This window comes from Myxine glutinosa, chromosome 1 (genome assembly GCF_964187855.1).
Source record: "Myxine glutinosa chromosome 1, kmMyxGlut1.1, whole genome shotgun sequence".
Lineage (NCBI taxonomy): Eukaryota > Metazoa > Chordata > Myxini > Myxiniformes > Myxinidae > Myxine > Myxine glutinosa.
Window position 1 is genome coordinate 61,725,869 of NC_136261.1, and position 25,468 is coordinate 61,751,336.

General features: G+C 43.6%; 1 protein-coding gene across 1 annotated transcript; it reads left to right on the forward strand.

The window, feature by feature from the left end:
* The first annotated feature begins 1,793 nt into the window (after positions 1-1,793).
* On the forward strand, positions 1,794-25,468 carry NDUFAF2 (NADH:ubiquinone oxidoreductase complex assembly factor 2). The gene is made up of 6 exons (XM_068099451.2): positions 1,794-1,934; positions 9,359-9,408; positions 9,736-9,879; positions 10,318-10,410; positions 22,854-22,894; positions 22,987-25,468. Exons 3-6 carry the CDS (start codon positions 9,747-9,749, stop codon positions 23,149-23,151), a joined length of 432 nt encoding a protein of 143 aa, XP_067955552.2. The 5' UTR covers positions 1,794-1,934; positions 9,359-9,408; positions 9,736-9,746; the 3' UTR covers positions 23,152-25,468.

The following is a 25,468-nucleotide window of genomic DNA, read 5'->3' on the forward strand; positions in this document are numbered from 1 at the left end:
GCCTATCCACGCCCTCTCATGCCATGCCGCTAGAGCCCTGATTGGCTGGTGGCTCTTACCGTCATCACCTCTGATGCTCTGCCTTGACGCCGCCCCCACCCCGACACCGCGCTCCTCCTTCTTAGGCCTACCTCGTGTTACTTGACTAGTGAGCGAGCAAAGGGCAGCAAAATGCTGTGGCAGCCAAAGCGCAACAACTGAGTGGGTCAGCCAAATGGGGCGCGGGATCAATTATTCCCACAGAGGTGGAATTGGAGGGTGGACGCAAAAATGACCGGGACCTAAACTCATGTCTTTACACAACGCAGATATTACTAGGGGAAATGGCCTATACTTACACATACTATGACATAACTAATACTACAAGTGGCCTACGTGTTGCTCGTGGAACTAACTATGGCAGGCAACCCTTTAACCTTTAATGATCAATATGTGCAAATCTCAAAACCGTAGCAATATTTTACAAGCCCAGCTACGCCGCTGTTAGACTTTCGGTCTTGTTTTTGTTTGTTTTTACGGATGCGTTTACGTTTTTTAAAAGTAAATTTTCATTTACGGACTCATTTTTTTCATTTACGGACATCACTGTCAAGTTTATTCCACAGTTTATAGACATAGAATTTTCAATTTTAAATTGCTAGATATTGATTAAGGTCTTATCTTGTCTTTACTTGTCTCTCGTAACTGTTCTAATTCTCTCCCACAACTGACAGTTCATCTGTGGCCCCTTGTATTCATGATTAAGGTCAGATAGTTGGTAAAAAATTGTGCAATTTGCATTTCACATGTGAAGTATCAATGCTAGAAATTGGAATCGATTGCTTTCAGTTGCAAACGTACGGATTCAATGAGAAAACTAGAACTGCCACTTTATAACTGCTGGCTGTGATGACCAGGTAACAAGACCTAAAAAGAATTTCTCGCATGAATATTGTGCTAAATAAAGAGATTTGTGTTCAGTGTTTTGTAAAAGCGTATTGTTATGTCTGTGGGGTAGAGTGATATATAGAGCCAGAGGCGACCCGGCAATGCCGCGCTGTAGGATATTTAATTATTTGGCATGGGGGCGCCGTACTTTGAGGGTATCTGTACTTGTATGTTCTATGTGTTTGCTCTTATACGAGCCTCGACTTCGTCTACAAAAACCACCTTCGGGGGCGGAGGCATAAAAAAGAACCAGGGGTGTGTTCAGTTTACAGGTTTCTTGTGGAGTGCTCGTTAAGTGGCTTAAGCACCCAGGCAAGCATACCCTTCAAAGCCTTTGATAAGGAACGGCTGACTTGGCAAACGGTAAGCAAGCTGATTGCTGACGGAACAAACCCCCTGCTTCGATTCACGACCCGATTCTATAAACATTCCGATATTGTTAAAAAAAAGGATTTTTTAAATTCCACTAAATCAGGGAAAATGCGTATAACTTATGTCTGATTGAGTATATTACTATGGTGTCGCAACCACAGAGCCACAATCTGGCTGTCTTTGGAAACCATCGAGTGTCTTGTCTACACACGACGAATATTAACAATAAATGAATAATATACGTGCAGCATTTGATGTTGTTTTTTTTGTCTCAAAATTGGCTATTCAGATATTTTTATGATATTATATGTTTCTTCCTTTCTGACTGTGACGCATGTCGAGATAATTCTTCCTATTCGGTAGTTTATTCATCTAGCTCTTTATGCAATGCATGTGGGCCTCAGCGGCACAGTTCGCATCATATCTACATTGTTGATGTGAGTCATTTTGTGATGTCGTTAAGATAAGTAATCTAGGAAAAGGTAAAGACACTTAATTGTAATAAAATTAAAAGATAACTTTGCTTCATGTCACCGAACCTTTGACCCTTTTTTAATTTAATTTCTACCGGTTCATCGTTTTACCTCTTGTGTCAGATATCTTTAGTTTTTCATCATCATCATCATCAAGTATCGGTAAGTAGGTGATGTTCTTTAGTTCCAGATTTTATATATATGCTAAATTAAGCGCAACGTTTTAACGTGCCAATACGGCACCTTATTATTCTCATTGTTTTAAATTGGAAGAAGAAGAAGAAAAGCATTATGTATGTTTCTTTTCATTTTTTAAATTTTTATTTTATATCGGTCAAGGTCCTTGTTAAATTAATCGATGAGCCCTCATGTTTGTATTTTCAATGTATATTTTCGGTTTTTTTACTTTTAAATGGCGAGATGTAAAAAAACGAGTGTTTATACTTTATACAGTCGTTGATGCAAGCCAAGTTAAACGTCATCATTATGACGTAGCAAATATGGACGAAATTTGGAACCCTCAACCTCAACCTCGCCCTCGTGATGTGCGGACTCGAAACAGCGATTCGAGTCGTGTATCAAAGTGTCCAGGTCACGTGGTTGCAGGAAATGAAGCTTCATTACGTCATGCATACGCTAGGGGGTCGACCCCAAAGTGAACCCTTGTCAAATGTTCGGCAACTACTGATCTCGAATCCGTTTTTATAACTTAAGCTCATACGAACTGACTGATTCAAACGAGTTTGGATTGATCCACAGTCAGTGATTCCAGGTTACCTGCAGATCACCTGATGTGCCACACCCAGCAAATATTTACAATAAAGATGAACGAAAATTAAGAAAGAGAAAGAAAGAGAAAAAAAGAGAAAGAAAAAAATAAAAATAAATAGAGATATAGAGATATTCAGAGATTCCGTGGATTTGGAGAAATTGAGGGAGCAAGGAAGAGACCAAGGTCTGTTGTGTGGGAGCATTTTCAGGTTGTTTAACACAATCTTGTAAAATGCACGATTTGTGAGCAACATCTGTCCTACTGCAATAACACCTCATAAATGTTGAGACACCTTCGTTCTAAGCAACCTGATCATTCGTCTGATGGGGAATCTGGAACCTCAGGTGTGCCTCGACAAGGTATGTATTGTTTCATTTGTTAATCTGTGTGTTTAATTTATCTAGGCATATTAATTTAGCATATTTTTGTTATTGAAAATCCTCTAGGCTACTATTAGCCTTTCACTATGCCTATATAAATAAATCATGAATCTAAACCAAATCAGCTTTATTCAGAGATAATATGCATTTAATAATGTCTTAGTAGGGAATACAATTAATTTGTTAGTCTGTTTATTTCAATAGGAAGACAATGACCTTGATGAGGCTATGGTGGACATCATTATCAAGGATTCACAGCCATTTTCAGTTGTGGAAGACGAGTGATTCCGGGCCTTTGTTCAGAAGCTTGACCCTAACTAGGTGCTTCCTCCCAGGCATGCACTGAAGGAAATGGTTGGCGTAAGGTACCAGCAAACCAGGGAAAAGGTGATAGCTGAGGTGCCACGCTGTTGAAACCAAAGCTTTCAGAATCATTGGAATCTCCCGCGATGAAGCTAACTCTAAGGGCCTTTTACTCACTCACCGCAGGCAGGTTGGTGGTCTTTCTGTCTTCTACCTACTCCTCTCCGGCCTTGCTCCCCCAGCTCTCTCTGTGCTTTGTCCCCCAAATATTCCTACAGGTCGCACAAGATCTGCCAGCAACCCTCTTATGGTTAAACTGCCAAAATCTAGGCTCTCTGCCCACCTTCACTCTTTCATTCCTCTTTTCTCCCGCCTCTGGAGCAAACTCCCCCACTCCCTTCAATCCCACTCCTCACTCCAGGTCTTTAAAGCAGCTGTTCACCACCATCTCTTATCTTCCCCCATTCAAAACCTTGATCTTTTCTACCCCCGCTAATTCACCCCAGATCCACTTTTTTCTTTAATTCCAACTTCTTTCCTGGAAGTCCTTGCAGTGTCCATATGTTTTATACCTCTCCCACCTCCCCCCAAGCCCTCTACCTCCCACAGATCTCTCGATGTCCCTGCTCTCAAATGTTGTGTTTGTGTCCTTCCCCCTCTCTCCCCATCTTGTCTACCGCTCCACTTATATGTTTTATGTGTCGGTTTGACTTTTTGTGTGATTAATGTTAGCTCTTTCACGAGCCTCGATCTTGTATACAAAAAAAAAAAAAAGAGAGCTAGCTCTGTGAATTTAACATGTGACATGTGGACCTCTATGAATATGGAGAGGCATATCTTGCTGTAACTTGCCATTACATCAGTAATGATACCAAGCTGTCTACTGTTGTGCTGGGGTTTTTTTAAGTTTCCTGAAACACACAGCTGAGCACATTAAAAAGGCCAATAATATTTTTGCTGGAGTCGTGGGGAATAAGGGATGAAGTTACCTGTCTCATTACAGACCATGCTTCAAACATGACTGTGTGCTAATCTTCTTCAGATGCAACACATCCCATGCTTTCCCCACACCTTAAATCTGGTGGTGAAAAAAGCACTTTCTCAAACCATGGAGTTGAATGAGATTCGAGGCCAGTCTCGCAGACTTGTTGCTTTTTTTCAGGTCAAGCACAAATTCCACAGAGAAGCTGTCCACGATCCAGCAACAGATGGGAAAGCCCAAAATGAAGCTCATTCAAGAGGTGGACACAATATGGAACAGCACATTGTTCATGCTTCAACGGCTGTATGAGCAGCGTGAAGCAGTAGGAGCTGCTCTAGCCTCACTGAACACCAGCATAACCCCCCTGACTAGTGGACAGCTTAAAGCAATCAGCCAGTGCCTCCAGGCTCTTTCTCCATTTAATCATGTCACAGTTGAACTGTCGGCAGAAAAAGTGGGCACAGCCTCAAAGATCATGCCCATAGTCAGGATGATTTTCCATAAGCTAAATGAGATGGCTCACAGATTGATGTCCCCAACAGCAACTAAATTAATCAACAACCTTGTTACAAACCTCAAGCAACACTTTGGAGAAGTGGAGTCTAAGGACACTGGAAAAGGCAACAGTATTAGACCTAAGATTTGAGGTCTTGGCATTTGGCAGTGCCTCCAATGCTGACACTGCTGTCAAGGACTTGATTGCTGAATGCAGTGCTCAGATCTGTTCAGCATCCACACCACCACCACCTCATTCATGTCAGCCATCTACATCAACAGCAGCAGCAGCAGTAGAACAGACAGGTGAGGAAAATGACAACCTCTGGGACCTTTTTTACAACAAAGTTGGAGAAACTCAGAAGGTCCCGAGTGCCACTGCTGATGCCACAGTGGAGGTTCAGTGGTATGTGTCTGCACCATACCTGAGCAGAAAAAATGACCCTCTGGAGTACTGAGTCAGACACCAGGCCATCTGCCCTCCTCTCTTCTATTTGGCTAATAAATATCTGTCCATTCCAGCAACGTCTGTGCCCTGTGAGAGAATATTCTCCAAAGCAGAAGTCCTTAGCAAAAAAAGAAATCGTTTAAATCCCAAAACACTTGAACAAATTGTTTTCTTCAATAAAAATTGCTGATAACACTCCTTCCCTCATCCCCAGTCACACAAGCACTCCCCATCAGAATTTCCTATTCCATACATGACTGTCATACACAAATGAAGGTATAAGCATATAAATGCCTTCTTATATATGAAAGTCTACAAATAGAACATAAATATTGCATATAAGCAATATTATTGTCACACATACTTTATTTATACACAAATGATGTAATGAAAATGATTAAAATATAACTTTATAAAGGCCTACTTATATATGAAGGCCTACATATTCTACATAAATGTAGGTCTGTTTATTTCAGGATATTGTAGACTATTCTTAAATGAAAATATATGCAAGTAACTTCCAAATCGTTGAATCATTACTCCTGCCAGGGAGTAATGCATTCGATTGTTCGTGTGTGTGTGTGTGTGTGTGTGTGTGTGTGTGTGTGTGTGTGTGTGTGTGTGTGTGTGTGTTCGTATGTTCGTGTGTTTGTGAACAAGATATCTGGAAAAGTTCTGAACGAATTTGGATGAAAGTTGGTAGGATGATTGCCCTTGGGATAAGGAAGAATTGATTAGTTTTTGGTGAAGCTCAGGATATTATTCCCGATCCAGGAATTTTTTGAAGCTTTTTTTACCATTGGAAAATAGGGCTCATTTTTTTTAACATTATCTTCTATATTTAACATTGTGATATGAAAATAGTTTTCATATTTGTTGTGAATGTAGTTTAAACTCGTGGTTATGCATTAGAGCGGTGTATTTTTTTTTAGCAGCGTCGTCTCCAATGTTCATTTTTTTTTTTTAATAAAGACATATTCTGTCATTTTAAAACCACCAAAGTGTGTATTAGGTTTCCCCGTTTCATAAAATGTATCGTTTGATACGTATAATGCTTTAAAACTGTTTTTTTTTTTGTTTGTTTTTTTTACCCTCAGAAGATATATCAACATTTAGCTCAGCGAATGTCAATCGCGGTGTCAGTATTTGATGAATTTATAAAGACTTAGTTCCAGATTTGTCAATGGCTGAGGTATATTAACAAACGAATAAAACAGATTTGGCAAAATTCCAACTTTTTTTTAAAAGATCGCATATTCACCCAGGGTTGTGAGCGCTGAAGAAGAAGAAACCTCGCATGGGCTGCCCAGACCAAATAAATAATTCTGGTTCTGGCTCTGCGATTTTCAGGTTTATTACTCCCACCAGGGAGTAACGCATTCGATCGTGTGTGTGTGTGTGTGTGTGTGTTCGTATGTTTGTGTGTTTGTGAACAAGATATCTGGAAAAGTTCTGAACGGATTTGGATGAAAGTTGGTGGGATGATTGCCCTTGGGATAAGGAAGAATTGATTAGTTTTTGGTGAAGCTCAGGATATTATTCCGGATCCAGGAAAATTTTTTGGGAAAGATTTTTTCTGTTTTACTGCATTAAAGCTTTTATTCTTAAATGATGTTTTTCTCCTCTAATTCCGAGATATAGCAAAATAAATTATCTGACAGTTAGGGCTTACTTTCTTTTTCATTTATTGTTTTGGGGAGAGGGGATGTTAAACAAAACTTATTATTCCAACTAAACCCACGGCGGGAGTATGCGCTCTACTGAGTGGCGTTCTAGTTTTCCCCTCTTTTTATACTAGTATTGTTTTTGCGAGCCAACCCCATGCCCCATTCCCTTCACTGTACAAGGTATGGAGTGGAAGTTTGTTTCTAGACTTATTTCCGCACCGCCACATGATGGGGTGACGGGAAGGTCGATACAAAGCTGTACAACCAATGCTGATACATCAAATGTGCAAGTTGAATTGCCAAGAGATGGAAATGTTAATTACCTCCGCCACAAAAGGTGGATAGAGGTTGTGTTTTCACCCCTGTTTGTCTGTCCGTTTGTTAACAAGATATCTTAAAAAGTTGTGGACGGATTTTGACAAAATTTGGCAGAGATGTGGCGTATCTGACAAGGACAAAATGATTAGATTTTGGTGAAGATCCGGATTCGGATCCGGATAGTTGAATTTTTCACGTGATTCTTCACAATTGGGAGATAGGGCCAAAAACGATACATAGCAGGATATCTCAAAAAGTTGTGGGTGGATTTGGACGAAACTTGGTGGACCGCTTGGGTGTCTGACATGGACAAATAGATTCGATTTTGGTGAAGATCTGAATATGGATTCGGATATGAGGATTATTTAATTTTTTAAGTCATTCTTCTCCATTGAGAGATAGCGCTAAAACTATACATATAGCATATAGCATATAGATATCTCAAAAAGTTATGGATGGATTTGGACATAACTTGTTGGACAGGTTGTGTGTGTGACAAGGAAGAATGGAATCGATTTTGGTGAAGATCCTGATCCGGGTTCAGCTAGTATAATTTTTTTAAGTGATTCTTCACTATCGAGTGATATGGCCAAAAGTAATATATAGCAGGATATCTCAAAAAGTTGTGGGTGGATTTGGACGAAACTTGGTGGACCGCTTGGGTGTCTGACATGGACAAATAGATTCGATTTTGGTGAAGATCTGAATATGGATTCGGATATGAGGATTATTTAATTTTTTAAGTCATTCTTCTCCATTGAGAGATAGCGCTAAAACTATACATATAGCATATAGCATATAGATATCTCAAAAAGTTATGGATGGATTTGGACATAACTTGTTGGACAGGTTGTGTGTGTGACAAGGAAGAATGGAATCGATTTTGGTGAAGATCCTGATCCGGGTTCAGCTAGTATAATTTTTTAAAGTGATTCTTCACTATCGAGTGATATGGCCAAAAGTAATATATAGCAGGATATCTCAAAAAGTTGTGGGTGGATTTGGGCGAAACTTGGTGGACCGGTTGGGTGTCTGACATGGACAAATAGATTCGATTTTGGTGAAGATCTGAATATGGATTCGGATATGAGGATTATTTAATTTTTTAAGTCATTCTTCTCCATTGAGAGATGGCGCTAAAACTATACATATAGCATATAGCATATAGATATCTCAAAAAGTTATGGATGGATTTGGACATAACTTGTTGGACAGGTTGTGTGTGTGACAAGGAAGAATGGAATCGATTTTGGTGAAGATCCTGATCCGGGTTCAGCTAGTATAATTTTTTTAAGTGATTCTTCACCATTGAGAGATCGGGTGATTAGGCAAAAGGTGCTATATACAATTCTAGGCCTCAACATCAGCCATGACCTCTCTTCAGTAAACGACACATTTCTAAGTTGGCCTCCAAAGTCGGCCGCAGACTGGGCATACTCCATGGATCAAAGTCTACCCATGGAAAATCAGAGCCTCTCAGTCTACTCAATCTTTGTTTGTAGCTCAAATGAGTACTGCTCTCCGTTATGGGCTGGCATCTCAGCATGACATCTGTCTTTCATGGATTGTGTGGAATCTAAAGCCATCAACATTATTGCAATCTCCTGCAACAAGGCCGAAGCGCAATGCTTGTTGCTTTCACACCCCAGGCAGGTCAGTGGTCTATCTGTTTTCTACTGGCTCTTCACCAATATTTCTCCTTCTGCTCTCTGAGTCCTCCGACCCTCTCCAGCAACTCCAGGATGTATGAGTTCATCCATTAACCTTCTTCTCATTAAACTTCCCAATATTGGCTGACTGCACACCTCAACTCCCTTGTCCCTCGCTTGCCCGGATGGGAAATCACCTTTCTGGGGCCATTCTTTCCCACTCTTCCCTCCAGCGCTTCAAGCTGGCAGTGCATCGCCACTTTCTGTCATTCCCCATCCTGACAGCCATGATCTTCATTCGTTCCACTAAACCTTCCTAACCCACCCCTCTTGCTGATTTCAATGTATCCACCCTCCCTCTTTTTCCTCTCTTTTCTGTTAGTTTTTCCCCTTGATGCTTGTACCCAATTGTTGGCCTGCTACCGTACTGTCAATTTAACCTTGATATTCCATGAGCTTTGATCTTGTAGAGAGGAAAAAAAGAAAAATCTAGCATGTGCAATCCTTCTTTACCCCTCCCCCTCTCTCCATCCTCACTGACAAAACGTTTTCCTCTTTTTTGCTCTCCGCAGATTATGAAAGGATAGAGAGAAACCATCTCCCCTTCATTACATCAGTCTTGGTGAGAGTCTAATCGATCTTATAATAAGTGGGCATTGTGCCCTGAAGTTTCAATTGAAGTCTTTTGAAAAATATTTTCAGTAAGATATATTTATCAATACTGTACATTGGTTTTTCATATTACATGTGTATGTAGATTGAAAGTGGTCCCTTTATATCTTAGTTGTGCTTTAACAATAACCTGAAAGTAGGTCTGTGAAGATTGGTGTATATTATTATCAAGGCAGAATGTTTTGAGATTTTTTGCTCACACATAGCTGTGACTGTACATGAGTTTGGTGTAACCTGACAACCTGACAACCTCACTTGACTGTCGTTCACTTTATAGCCTCAGTTGCAATGAAGCGTCTTTGGCTGGGAATCACCTCTTGGCTTCCATCCAGCAGACGCATCACCCAGAGGCTTGTGGGGGAAGATCCAGCTGGAAACAAGTACTACCTTGTGGAAACTGAAATCAAATGGGAGAACTTTGGTACACATTTTGCCATCGATACCTGCCCACTAGCGTATAGCCACTCGCAAAGATATGGTCACCAAATCATAATCGGCAGACCACAAGTCGCTGTGTATGAGGTCCTTGAGCATGTGTGCCTCATTTTGAGCCACCACTGGAGTCCTTTATCATCCAGACACAAGTATAGAATCTCAAATGTCTCAATATGAAAACCAAATTGGATAATATTTCAGAATTTGGTCTCTTTCCGCTCTGACCCTCAAAATTTATTGCGATAAAGTTGCCTTAATGTGACTTCTCTTTAGTTCATTCATCGCCACTGGAGCATCATCCAAGCACAAATCAAATTAATTTGCCACTTTTGTAATGCTCTTGTGCTGACTTGAAAAAGCATGCAGTTTGCAGTGTGGTAGCTGTGGATATTTGTCGTATAACAAGATAAATATGAGTGTGCAGAAACGAAGAAGAAAGTTCGCAGGATCATGGTGCCATCTGGGAGCTGCAGTGAAGAGGATTACACACCAGAGAGCATCGCGCCAGAATGGGATGGTAAGGAAGTAAGGGATTGGGGCATGACAAAGTATGTATTTTTGGTTGTAGTGATGTTGCAACTACCCCAAGGATACACACAACAACAACAACAACAACATGCATTTTAAGGCCATTTTCCCTGCTAGAGCGGGGGTTACCCCAAGGATATACAACAACAACAACATCAACAACATGCATTTTAAGGCCATTTTCCCTGCTAGAGCGGGGGTTAGCCTTGCGGTCCCCATGACGATCTTCTCCATCTTGCCCTATTTTCTGCATCTCTCCTTGTTAACCCCCTTGCCCGCATTTCTTCTTCCACCATCTTTAGCCAAGTCTTTCTCGGTCTTCCCCGTCCTCTACTTCCTTCGACATTCATTTCCATCACTCTTCTAAACCAGTCACTTTCATCCTTCCTCAACACATGACCAAACCATCTCAACCTGTTCCTCTTCACAGCATCAATCACAGGCTCTATTCCCATCATTTTTCGCAATTCATCATTTGTCTTCCTCTCTCTCAACGATACTCGGCACATCCATCGAACCATTCGCATTTCCACCCTTTCCAACCTTCGTTGCTGCTCTACGTTCATTACCCATGTCTCGCTCCCATAAATCATAACACTTCTCACACATGCAGCATACACCTTTCCCTTCAGCTTCAACGACACTCCCCTCCTCATCAGCACGCCACTCAGTTCCCGAAACTTCTTCCATGCACATCTCACTCTTGCAACCGTTGCCGAGTCTGATCCACCTTCTCCATTCAGCATGTCTCCGAGGTAGCAAAATGTTTTCACACCTTCCAGCTTCACGCTGTCTCCAAGATCCAACTCAACATTTCCTCCATCTGCAGCTCCCTCTGTGCACACCTTACATTTGAATGTAGCTGCCACACTGGTTAATGACCCTCTCAGACCACTACCTTTTTGATGAACCCACTCAGCGCACATTGTACATTGAATGGAGTTCACTCCGACACCCTTCCTGCACACAGCACAGGGCCACTTCCCAGTTCTTTCCACCTCACCACATGCTTTACCACTTGCCATCACCTTCGTCTTTCCGATATTCACCTTCAGACCTTTTGTCTCCATACATTCCTTCCACTTGGGTGGAAGGACATACAGGGTCACCTTTCCCCTTGCATAGAGGGACGAGGGTACTCGCTTCCCAATCCACTGGAATGCGGCCTTCTTTCACCACCAGATTACAGATCTCTGTCATTCTCTTCACACCCCAACTTCCTGCTGCCTTCAACATATCTCCCACAACTCCCATCGGCCCTCCCGCTTTTCTACTCTTCATTGCTTTTATCGCTTCCTCAACTTCCTTCTCAGGAAGCGATCCGGAGGATATAGCTAACGGAAAATGCGGGCAAGGAAACCCCAAGGATATAGCTAATCTAATATAATTATTATTGGTCAAGTCCACCGATTCAGAAATTCATGTTTGGTTTCATTAATAGACATGGCTTCACTTAACACTTTTAAAATCGTTTTTTTTTTTCTGGAATAAATATTTCGAAATGAAGATTTTAATGTTTTTTTGGGTCCTTGTGCCTTGTGCCATTGGCCTCATTCCCCCCCCCCCCCCCCCAAAAAAAAAACGGCGAAGTGATTGTCATTTATCACGTGACCCACCACATCATCTCAAGGATACTTTTGCATCGGGGCTTGCTAACATGCGGCGTACATACTCTCTGAATGCTCAAAAAGTACTGAGAATGCCAGCTAGATGCATATTTGCTGGTTGTAGCAATACTGTACAACCACAAATGGTATAAGTATGCATGTTTTTCCAAAATATCCAGCTGAAGGAAAATTTGGACAGCCTAAGTAAAACTGATCAGAGGAAAGTGGCATGGCCCAACTGCTTAAAGTGTCATTTGCAGCGGCCATTTTGAAGATAATTTTTTGACACCGGCCTGTATTCCCAGTTTGGGATGAGTAAATTGAAGCGATTAAAATTAGCTGAAGCGATCCCCACGAAGATTAATTATCAACAAGCATTCTGAGTATTGCGCTGCAATACATGTCCCCTACCAAAGTTCAAAGTGCCATAACTTTGTCAAAAATGATCGAATATGCAAATTTATGCACGGTTGATGCTGGTTTTCAAACTTGATCTGAGGTATGCTGAGACACGTGTTTCACGCCTCGCCTCGTTGATAAGCCCGCAAGGTCGCTCCGTGGAGCGGCCTGCACGTATTGCACTGTGTGAATTATATAAATATTACCAACTCACGGTCTGAGGTACTAGCGATTCAAGAGATATACATTTTTTTTTAACATTTTCGTTTAATCAACGGTATCTGCCAAACCACGTGACCTATCGCAAATTCCAAAAGGATATTTTAGTAGACTGACATGCTGAACAGATTTGTGAAGTTTCCCTTCGATTGGATCAAAAATGAGGGAGGGGCTCGGTTTTAAAGGTTCATGCTTAAAAACGTCATAACTCTGAAACCATGTGACGCATGACGTCATGCTCGCTGACTTTTTTGTTCGTCATGGGTATGCGATTCTGCCTGCAAAGTTTGGCCTCGATCTGTTCAGCCGTTGCAGAGAAAAGGGGATTTCGTGTTTTCACTAAAAACAATATGGCGGCCGAACCACGTGACCTGTGACGTCATAATTACCATTACAATATTCTCCAGACCGAGTCCCTCCTACGGTGAAAATTTGATCTCAATCGGTCCAATTATTGCAGAGAAAATCTTTTTTAAAGGAAATTAAAACTTAAAATGGCACTGAGTTAAGGATCATCAGAATTATCAGAATTTCCAAAGTTCAAAGTGCCATAACTTTGTCAAAAATGATCGAAACTTCGTGAAGTTCGAACTTGATCTGTAACCTATCATGAGGAAACCATGTGCCAAGTTTGAAATCATTAGCATTAAGAGTTTAGAAAAAAACTCCGGAAAACTGTTCTTTGTGTGACGGACTGACAGACTGACGGACTGACGGACTGACGGACTGACTGACGGACGGAGGGACGGCGTGCAAACCTAAAGTCCCCTCCGGTGTACACCGGTAGGGGACTAATAATTATAATCTAATATAAAACAAGCATTCTGAGTATTGCGCTGCAACACATGTCCCCTACCGGCAATCTGTCGTCCGAAAAACTGTTGGGGAAATTACCAAGGGTTATTTACCCACAGGTTCTGAATCGTTCCCAATCGCTAATTACCTCAGGACGGGCTCACCTGTGATTCGCACTCGGGACTTCGATTTATACACCTTGCAGACAGGTCAGCAGAAGCACGACAAAATAAGTTGTTGATAAAGAACCTTTCGAGTCGCTAAATATCAGTAATTTATTATATTTTCCGGTTTACGATCAATGATCGATGTGTATATTATATATGTTGTTCGGCTTGGCTCCGCCCCTCCGGAAAGTGCGCGCTGTGTCGTGCTGTTGACGTTCGCGAGAAGAGGCTGAGGGCGCTCGTTGCGGCTTGAGGAGAACTCTAGAATAAACAAGCATTCTGAGTATTGCGCTGCAATACATGTCCCCTACTAAAGTTCAAAGTGCCATAACTTTGTCAAAAATGATCGAATATGCAAATTTATGCACGGTTGATGCTGGTTTTCAAACTTGATCTGAGGTATGCTGAGACACCTGTGTCACGCCTCGCCTCGATACGCCCGCAAGGTCGCTCCGTGGAGCGGCCTGCACTTATTGCACTGTGTGAATTATATAAATTATTACCAACTCATGGTCTGAGGTACTAGCGATTCAAGAGATATCCATTTTTTAAAGGTATTTTGGAGAAGCCAATGCGAGGTTTCTTCTTCCTCAGCTTGTCACAACTCTGTCAAATGCGATCGAGTTAAAAAAGTCAGAATTTGACCAAATCTGTTTTATTCGTTTGTTAATATACCTCAGCTATTGACAAATCTGAAATTAGAATTTTATTTGAGGTTAAAATGACCGTGACAGGTCGTGTCCAACGATGCTTTCAGTCTGTACATGTGATAAATAATTAAATCCGCACACTTGATGCCTCTTCTTCTTCATGCAATAACAACTTCTAGCTTCCAAACCGTACATCCAATCATCTTTAAATTTTGCACACTTGTTACTCTTCATGACTTCTACTATAGTATGAAGTTTCACGTCGATCAATAAAGCGATTCAAGAGATATCCATTTTTAAAATATTTTCGTTTAATTAACGATATCTGCCAAACCACATGAGCTATCGCAAATTCCAAAAGGACATTTTAGTAGACTGACATGGGGAACAGATCTGTGAAGTTTCCCCTCGATTGGATCAAAAATGAGGGAGGGGCTCGGTTTTAAAGGTTCATGCTTAAAAACGCCATAACTCTGAAACCATGTGACGCATGACGTCATGCTCGCTGACTTTTTTGTTCGTCATGGGTATGCGATTCTGCCTGCAAAGTTTGGCCTCGACCTGTTCAGCCGTTGCAGAGAAAAAGGGGTTTTCGTGTTTTCACGAAAAACAATATGGCGCCAGAACCACGTGACCTGTGACGTCATAATTACCATTAAAATATTCTACACACCGAGTCCCTCCTATGGTGAAAATTTGATCTCAATCGGTCCTATTATTGCAGAGAAAATCTTTTTTAAAGGAAATCAAAACTTAAAATGGCACTTAGTTAAGGATCATCAGAATTATCAGAATTCCCAAAGTTCAAAATGCCGTAACCTGGTCAAAAATGATCGAAACTTCGTGAAGTTCGAACTTGATCTGTAACTTATCATGAGGAAACCATGTGCCAAGTTTGAAATCATTAGCATTAAGCGTTTAGAAAAAAAGTCGGAAAACTGTTCTTTGCGTGACGGACTGACGGACTGACAGACTGACTGACGGACTGACGGACGGAGGGACGGCGTGCAAACCTATAGTCCCCTCCGGTGTACACCGGTAGGGGACTAATAAACAAAGTGCCATAACTTTGTCAAATTGATTGAATATGCAAATTTATGCTCGGTTGATGCTGGTTTTCAAACTTGATCTGAGGTATGCTGAGACACGTGTGTCACGCCTCGCCTCGTTGATAAGCCCGCAAGGTCGCTCCGTGGAGCAGCCTGCACGTATTGCACTGTGTGAATTATATAATTTATTACCAACTCACGGTCTGAGGTACTGGCGATTCAAGAGATATCCTTTTTTTTTTTATATTATCGTTTAATTAACGATATCTGCCAAACCACGTGCCCTATCGCGAATTCCAAAAGGACATTTTAGTAGACTGACATGCTGAACAGATCTGTGAAGTTTCCCCTCGATTGGATCAAAAATGAGGGAGGAGCTCGGTTTTAAAGGTTCATGCTTAAAAACGTCATAACTCTGAAACCATTTGACCTATGCGATTCTGCCTGCAAAGTTTGGCCTCGATCTGTTCAGCCATTGCAGAGAAAAAGGGGTTTTCATGTTTTCACGAAAAACAATATGGCGGCCGAACCACGTGACCTGTGACGTCATAATTACCATTAAAATATTCTACAGACTGAGTCCCCCCTACGGTGAAAATTTGATCTCAATCCGTCCAATTATTGCAGAGAAATTGGTTTTTAAAGGAAATTAAAACTTAAAATGGCACTGAGTTAAGGATCATCAGAATTATCAGAATTACCAAAGTTCAAAGTGCCATAACTTTGTCAAAAATGATTGAAACGTCGTGAAGTTTGAACTCGATCTGTAAGCTGTCATGAGGAAACCATGTGCCAAGTTTGAAATCATTAGCATCAAGCGTTTAGAAAAAAAGTCTGGAAAACTGTTCTTTGCGTGACGGACTGACGGACGGACGGACGGCGTGCAAACCTATCGTCCCCTCCGGTGTACACCGGTAGGGGACTAATAAGAAAATGGACTGAAAAGGGGCAATTTAAAAATTACGTAATGCATTGGCGGATAGGGAGGTGTACTTCTAAGCGTTATGGAGTGTTACAGGGGGAGGGATGTATGTCCAAGTGTTGTAGAGTGTTGCAGGGAGCCCTGAAAGGTGGTGCATGTCCAAGCATTATAAGGAGTTGTTAAAGGGGGGGGGAAGGTGTCCAAGCGTTATATGGGATGTTACAGGGGCTGGGGTGTATGTGCAAGTGTTACATGGGCTGTTACAGGGACTGGGGTGTATGTGCAAGCATTACATGGGCTGTTACAGGGGTGTGGGGTGTATGTGCAAGCAATACACGGGCTGTTACAGGGGCTGGGGTGCATGTCCAAGCATTACATGGGCTGTTACAGGGGCTGGGGTGTATGTGCAAGCATTACATGGGCTGTTACAGGGGCTGGGGTGTATGTCCAAGCATTATACGGGCTGTTACAGGGGCTGGGGTGTATGTGCAAGCATTACACGGGCTGTTACAGGGGGGTGGGTGTATGTGCAAGCATTATACGGGCTATTCCAGGGGGTGGGGTGTATGGCCAATCGTTACAGTTGCTGGGGTGTATGTGCAAGCATTACACGGGCTGTTCGAGGGAGTGGGGTGTATGGCCTAGCATTATACGGGCTGTTACAGGGGGCGGGGTGTATGGCCAAGCATTATACGGGCTGCTGCAGGGGGTGGGGTGCATGGCGAAGCATTATACGGTCTGTTACAGGGGGCGGGATGTATGGCCAAGCATTATACGGGCTGTTACAGTGGGCCGGGTGTATGGCCAAGCATTATACGGGCTGTTACAGAGGGTGGGGTGTATGGCCAAGCATTATACGGGCTGTTACAGTGGGCAGGGTGTATGGCCAAGCATTATACGGGCTGTTACAGAGGGCGGGGTGTATGGCCAAGCATTACACGGGCTGTTACAGGGGGTGGGGTGTATGGCCTAGCATTATACGGGCTGTTACAGTGGGCGGGGTGTATGGCCAAGCATTATACGGACTGCTGCAGGGGGTGGGGTACATGGCGAAGCATTATACGGTCTGTTACAGGGGAGTGGGGTGTATGTGCAAGCATTATATGGGCTGTTACAGGGGCTGGGGTGTATGTGCAAGCATTATACGGGCTGTTCTAGGGGGTGGGGTGGATGCCCAAGCATTACATTGGCTGTTACAGGGGTGTGGGGTGCATGTGCAAGCAATATACAGGCTGTTACAGGTGCTGGGGTGTATGTGCAAGCATTACACGGGCTCTTCCAGGGGCTGGGGTGTATGTGCAAGCATTACATGGGCTGTTACAGGGGCTGGGGTGTATGTGCAAGCATTATACGGGCTGTTATAGGGGGTGGATGTATGTCCATCTATTATACGGGCTGTTACAGGGGCTGGGGTGTATGTGCAAGCATTACACGGGCTGTTACAGGGGCTGGGGTGTATGTGCAAGCATTACATGGGCTGTTGCAGGGGCTGGGGTGTATGTCCAAGCATTACATGGGCTGTTACAGGGGTGTGGGGTGTATGTGCAAGCATTACATGGGCTGTTACAGGGGTGTGGGGTGTATGTGCAAGCAATACACGGGCTGTTACAGGGGCTGGGGTGCATGTCCAAGCATTACAGGGGCTGGGGTGTATGTGCAAGCATTATACGGGCTGCAAAAGGGGGTGGGTTTATGTCCAAGCATTATACGGGCTGTTACAGGGGCTGGGGTGTATGTGCAAGCATTATACAGGCTGTTATAGGGGGTGGGTGTATGTGCAAGCATTATACAGGCTGTTCCAGGGGGTGGGGTGTATGGCCAATCATTACAGTGGCTGTTACAGGGGTGTGGGGTGTATGTGCAAGCATTTCATGGGCTGTTACAGGGGCTGGGGTGTATGTGCAAGCATTACATGGGCTGTTACAGGGGCTGGGGTGTATGTCCAAGCATTATACGGGCTGTTCCAGGGGGTGGGGTGTATGGCCAATCATTACAGTGGCTGGTACAGGGGCTGGGGTGCATGTCCAAGCATTTCATGGGCTGTTACAGGGGCTGGGGTGTATGTGCAAGCGTTACATGGGCTGTTACAGGGGCTGGGGTGTATGTCCAAGCATTATACGGGCTGTTACAGGGGCTGGGGTGTATGTGCAAGCATTACACGGGCTGTTTGAGGGAGTGGGGTGTATGGCCTAGCATTATACGGGCTGTTACAGGGGGCGGGGTGTATGGCCAAGCATTATACGGGCTGCTGCAGGGGGTGGGGTGCATGGCGAAGCATTATACGGTCTGTTACAGGGGGCGGGGTGTATGGCCAAGCATTATACGGGCTGTTACAGTGGGCGGGGTGTATGGCCAAGCATTATACGGGCTGTTACAGAGGGTGGGGTGTACGTGCAAGCATTATACGGGCTGTTACAGGGGGGTGGGGTGTATGTGCAAGCATTATTTGGGCTGTTACAGGGGCTGGGGTGTATGTGCAAGCATTATATGGGCTGTTATAGGGGGTGGGGTGTATGCCCAAGCATTACATTGGCTGTTACAGGGGTGTGGGGTGTATGTGCAAGCAATATACGGGCTGTTACAGGTGCTGGGGTGTATGTGCAAGCATTACACGGGCTTTTTCAGGGGCTGGGGTGTACGTGCAACCATTACATGGGCTGTTACAGGGGCTGGGGTGTATGTGCCAGCATTATACGGGCTGTTATAGGGGGTGGATGTATGTCCAACTATTATACAGGCTGTTACAGGGGCTGGGGTGTATGTCCAAGCATTATACGGGCTGTTATAGGGGGTGGGGTGTATGTCCAAGCATTATACGGGCTGTTATAGGGGGTGGGTGTATGTCCAAGCATTATACGGGCTGTTATAGGGGGTGGGGTGTATGTCCAAGCATTATACGGGCTGTTATAGGGGGTGGGGTGTATGTCCAAGCATTACACGGGCTGTTACAGGGGGTGGGGTGCATGGCCAAGCATTACACGGGCTGTTACAGGGGGTGGGGTGTATGGCCAATCGTTACACGAGCTGTTACAGGGGCTGGGGTGTATGTGCAAGCATTACACGGGCTGTTACAGCGGGGTGGGTGTATGTGCAAGCATTATACGGCCTGTTACAGGGGGGTGGGGTGTATGGCCAATCGTTACACGAGCTGTTACAGGGGCTGGGGTGTATGTGCAAGCATTACACGGGCTGTTACAGCGGGGTGGGTGTATGTGCAAGCATTATACGGCCTGTTACAGGGGGGTGGGGTGTATGGCCAATCATTACACGAGCTGTTACAGGGGCTGGGGTGTATGTGCAAGCATTACACGGGCTGTTACAGCGGGGTGGGTGTATGTGCAAGCATTATACGGGCTGTTACAGGGGGTGGGGTGTATGTGCAAGCATTACACGGGCTGTTACAGGGGGTGGGGTGCATGTGCAAGCATTACACGGGCTGTTACAGGGGGTGGGGTGTATGGCCAAGCATTATACGGGCTGTTACAGGGGGCGGGGTGCATGGCCAAGCATTATATGGGCTGTTACAGGGGGCGGGGTGTATGGCCAAGCATTATATGGGCTGTTACAGGGGGCGGGGTGTATGGCCAAGCATTATATGGGCTGTTACAGGGGGTGGGGTGCATGGCCAAGCATTATACGGGCTGTTACAGGGGGCGGGGTGTCTGGCCAAGCATTACATGGGCTGTTACAGGGGGTGGGGTGCATGTGCAAGCATTATATGGGCTGTTACAGGGGCTGGGGTGTATGTGCAAGCATTATACGGGCTGTTACAGGGGGCGGGGTGTATGGCCAAGCATTACATGGGCTGTTACAGGGGGTGGGGTGCATGTGCAAGCATTATATGGGCTGTTACAGGGGCTGGGGTGTATGTGCAAGCATTATATGGGCTGTTACAGGGGGTGGGGTGCATGTGCAAGCATTACATGGGCTGTTACAGGGGCTGGGGTGTATGTGCAAGCATTATATGGGCTGTTACAGGGGGCGGGGTGTATGTGCAAGCATTATATGGGCTGTTACAGGGGCTGGGGTGCATGTGCAAGCATTATACGGGCTGTTACAGGGGGCGGGGTGTATGTGCAAGCATTATATGGGCTGTTACAGGGGCTGGGGTGTATGTGCAAGCATTATATGGGCTGTTACAGGGGGTGGGGTGCATGGCCAAGCATTATACGGGCTGTTACAGGGGGCGGGGTGTATGTGCAAGCATTATATGGGCTGTTACAGGGGCTGGGGTGTATGTGCAAGCATTATATGGGCTGTTACAGGGGGTGGGGTGCATGGCCAAGCATTATACGGGCTGTTACAGGGGGTGGGGTGCATGTGCAAGCATTACATGGGCTGTTACAGGGGGTGGGGTGCATGTGCAAGCATTACATGGGCTGTTACAGGGGCTGGGGTGTATGTGCAAGCATTATACGGGCTGTTACAGGGGGCGGGGTGTATGGCCAAGCATTATACGGGCTGTTACAGTGGACGGGTTACATCATGGCAGGCAGTGGGTTACATCAAAATACCACTAAACTCAAAAAATTATTGGAATAAAAAGACACATTCAGTTCTTTATTACTAAAAATCAATATCACCATATGAAAAAAAATCTCATTCTGTGGTCATTTAAGTTAAAATGCATTAAAATGTTTCTGCAACGGAGCCGGAAGTTGCATATTTTAACATGTACCTATATAATCAATCACATGCAGGACAAGGATGTTTGTTGGTGGAGAATGGAAAAATCAACATAGGATACAGACGAAGTGTTTTAATAGGAACATATTCAGATGAGAACGTCACGAAATGTGCTTTGATTGGAATGGCAAACAGGCCAAGCTAAAAGACTGTCATGAATCTTATTATCACGTTGTTGGTGATTATGGTTCCCATAGGGAGCCATGAAGTGCTTACTTAACCTTGGTATCCATGTTTTCCCACTTCTTGAAGAAGAATTTTTCCGTTGTTTTAATTAAATTTTTCAATCATTTAATTTTTTTCAATTTTTCCCATTTTCAATTATTGAAATATTTTTCAATTTGGAATTATTAAAATTTTCCATTTATTTTTTCAATTATTTAATTTCCCCATTATTAAAGTTTATAATTATTTCTTTTTCCCTTTATTAGTAAAATTTTTAACTATTACATTTTTCCATCATTTTCATTATGAGGCAGAATTGTAAGTACTTTTTTTTTCTTTTTTTTTTTTTTTTTGTATACAAGATCGAGGCTCGTGAAAGAGCGAACATTAATCACACAAAAAGACAAACCGACACATAAAACATATAACATCGGGAGCGGTAGACAAGATGGGGAGAGAGGGGGAAGGACACAAACACAACATTTGAGAGCAGGGACCGAGAGACATGGAGACATCGAGAGATCTGAGAGAGGGCGAGGGCTTTGGGGGGGGGGGGGGCATGGGAAGGGGGCGGTGGGAGAGGTATAAAACATATGGACACTGCCAGGACTTCCAGGAAAGAAGTTGGAATTTCAAACAAGGTGGATCTGGGGTGAATTAGCGGGGGTAGAAAAGATCAAGGTTTTGGATGGGGGAAGATAAGAGATGGTGGTGAACAGCTGTTTTAAAGACCTGGAGGGAGGAGTGGGATTGAAGGGAGTGAGGGAGTTTGTTCCAGAGGTGGGAGAAAAGAGGAATGAAAGAGTGAAGGTGAGCAGAGAGCCGAGATTCCGGCAGTTTAACCATCAGAGGGTTGCTGGCAGATCTTGTGCGACCTGTAGGAATATTTGGGGGACAGAGCACAGAGAGAGCTGGGGGTGCAAGGCCGGAGAGGAGTCGGTAGAAGACAGAAAGACCACCTACCTGCCTGCGGTGAGTGAGTGAAAGGCCCTCAGAGATAGCTTCATCGCGGGAGATTCCAATAATTCTGAAAGCTTTGGTTTCAACAGCGTGAAGCCGAGCTAGGTGTGAGGCGGGAGCACCGGCCCATAGGGGAGAACAGTATTCCATTGAGCTGCGGATGAAAGCCTTGTATGTGGTGAGGAGCTCAGGTGTGCCGAGGAAAGACTTCGCACGACGGAGGATGCCCAGTCGGCGACTGGCTTTGGAGGCCAGCTTGGAAATGTGGTTTTCCCAAGAAAGATCATGGCAGATAGTGAGACCCAAAAGCTTGAGCGACAGAACTTCTTGGAGAGGATTGTTGAGAAAGTAGATGGGAGGGTTGTCCAGTCGTTCTTTTCGGAGAGACATCGTAAGAGTGTGAGATTTGTCAGGATTGAAAGACATGTTCCACTTGTTTGCCCAGTCTGTGATTTTGTCCAGGTCTGCAGAGAGTGAGGAGGCTGCAGACTGCCGATCTGAGGGAAGAGGAATGGAGCGGCAGAGAGTGGAGTCATCAGCAAAGAGATAGAGAGGATTTTCAAGAGAGTCAGAGAGATCATTGATGAGTACTACCAATTGGGTAATATTACGAGTTGGCTTTACCGAGAACCATCAGCGATTGCAGCCCACTAATTCAAATACGAGGCTTACTTGTGGAAAAAAAAAATCTATTGAACGACGTTTTAACCTTTTCTTGATTGAGAGACATTAAGTTACTGAGATTTTTTTTATTGTGTTCCCATTTTAATTACATTGATTCAAATTCATGTTCCCTCTTCTGCAATTCCGCAGCTTGGATCCGAGGACGCAGGAATGAACCCCCGAAACTTCAGGTTTTTTTTCTTGCCTTTTCTCACATGTTTCTTGCTGTCACCCAAGTTACAGCTTTGAAAAAAAAATAATGAACTGATTGCTTTTCCTGCAGGAAGTACAGCAAGGTGCAGCAAGGCAACAGCTGTTTTGGAAGCGTGGTCAGGATGCGAATGAGAGGGAGCAAGAGCGTAGTGAGAGGGAGTTCCAAGAGGGTCTCATTAGCAGACAGAGACCTGGTGCCTTTGAGCCAGAGGCCTGGAAGCCAAAGGGAAAATAACAAGGAAGCAAGAAGATATGGGGAGCCAAACATGATGGACAAAAGAAGATGATGAAGATTTTTTTCAATTCAGTAGAAAATAAATTAACATTGTCCCTCCATGGAGTTTATTTCTGTGTCCATTTTGTCCACCCCATGCATGTTTTGCATTCTGTTTTTGTCTCTTACGTCCTGATCCATTCACTGTACTAGCTCTTCCGTGGATTATTGTAATCGGCTCCATCTGTCTGTCCGTCCATCACACTATCTCCTCCAAAACAGTTGCGCAGAAATCCACCAAACTTGGTAGTTATGATCACCACATGGCAAGGTGTGAGAGCAGTATCATTTTTGGTCCCAGCCTCTAGTGTCAGGTCAAAAGGTCAAATACCAAAAAATGCAATTGCGGGTACATTTTTAAATGAAACTTTGTATATGTAATCAACATTGGGGATGCATGAAATATGGAACGATTTTTTGGATTTGACACCAGATTCATACTACGCCATGGGGTAGACTTAAGGTCACTGTGGTCAAAAAAATGTTCAACTCAAAATTTTATATTGGCTCATTCGTGGTGGAACCTTTTGCCATCTTTTAATTTTGTTTTAGGTGGGAAGCATGTGGATTTGCAATGGCGCTCCATCGACTTCGCTCTACTTTGCATTTTTAAATCATGGTATTTGTGACGTAGTGAATGTTTTTGATCTTTGTAAATATTACCAATCAAACAGCTGGTGTTGGGCTAGCGGCTAGGGTGCCGGCTTAGGATCCTAGGATCCTGGGTTCGCAATCCCGGTCGATCGCTGAATTAACGTCAGGGGGGTTGACTCAGCCTGTCATCCTTCCGAGGTCGGCTAATTGAGTACCAGTTCACTAGTAATTCCCTGTTTGTCGTTAAAGGCGGCAAAAAGGGTTGGTGTCAGGAAGGGCATCCGGCCGTAAAACATTGCTTCAAAAAGGGGACCGAAAAAACAACAACAACCACGGTTCCCGAAAAAGGCCAACCCTCGCTTTGCGGGGGAAAATGGCCTCTAAAGGTGGTTATTTTTTTATTTTTTTAACAGCTGCCTCTTGCTGCTTCTTTCTCACAGCAGAGGCTTAGCCCAGAAAAATTACTCCCGCACACAAAGTGCAAAGCGGAGTTAAGCAATAATTGGTTCACTCTGTCTACAGATGTCAGTCTATGATTGAGGGACTCCTTAATTTCAATCGATTTTTATATTTTGAACATTGCAGAACACGAGTCGGAACATGAATCGGAACACGAACCTGCAGTTTACCAGTACTTTGGCTCTGAAATTGGCAAATTGTATGAAATCTCATCCGTCAAATAAAATTGAAAATCACATTACTGTGTTTAGAGACGTCATAAAGGACACAAACAACAAGCATGAATAACTATTTTAATGTGTTAAATAAGGTGATGTAAAAGAAGATGTATTAACCGGTAATATTCCTAAAAAGGTTTTTATTGCAATTTAATTATATACTTGAACAGTGTAGAACACAAGTCGTCTTTATAGCACTTACAAAAAGCTCCAGATTTGCAGTACTTGGACAAAATATTACGCCATCTCGACCAATCATATTCGCCGCCCATGCTGTCAGCTTTGGGGAATATCGAGATTCAAGACAATATCATGGCTCGTATGAAATATAGATCGTGCTCGGAAAAGCAAAGCAAGATTTGAAAAGACCCTTGCTATGTCTTTTTTCTCAAGACTGCACGTGGTAAAGTGTTCGATGAACTCTCTTACTCGAGATACCCCACGCACAAAAAGCAGGGTTAAGCAGTTGGTTCATGTCCGTCCATCTGTCTTATCAGTTTATGATCGAGGAACAACGTATTTAAATTGAATGTTATATTTTGAACACAAATCGGAACATAAATAAGAAGACCAGTCTGTCGTTTCATCATACCTTTGCTTAAAATTAATTCTGTCCGCACATGCACAGATGAGTGAGACAATATTTTTTACTCTGTCTGCCTGGCAGTCAAACAAAATTGAAAATCATTCCAAACAGGAAACTTACTGTTTTTAATGGCATCATAATGGACACAAATAAGAGGCACAAATAACTACGGTAACATGTTAAATATAGGGTGATATAATAGCCGCTGGATAAAATAGCGGTAGAACCCGGAATGTTTTTTATTTATACGCATTTAAACCTTTACTATAATTGAATTATATACCGTATTTGGACACTGTATAACATTCGAGCAATGCGACTGTGTTGCCAATATGCCTCCGCGAAGTCCCTGCCCATGAAAATGGGTAGATGCCCTCGTTCACTGTCCTAAAAATAAACGAGTTTGGTTTAAATCCCTTCA

Coding starts and splice junctions, on each gene's coding strand:
- NDUFAF2 (XM_068099451.2), top strand. CDS start 9,747: ATGAAGCGTCTTTGGCTGGGAATCACCTCTTGGCTTCCATCCAGCAGA. Junction 9,880..10,317: donor AATCAAATGGGAGAACTTTG/GTACACATTTTG, acceptor ATGAGTGTGCAG/AAACGAAGAAGAAAGTTCGC. Junction 22,895..22,986: donor ATGAACCCCCGAAACTTCAG/GTTTTTTTTCTT, acceptor CTTTTCCTGCAG/GAAGTACAGCAAGGTGCAGC.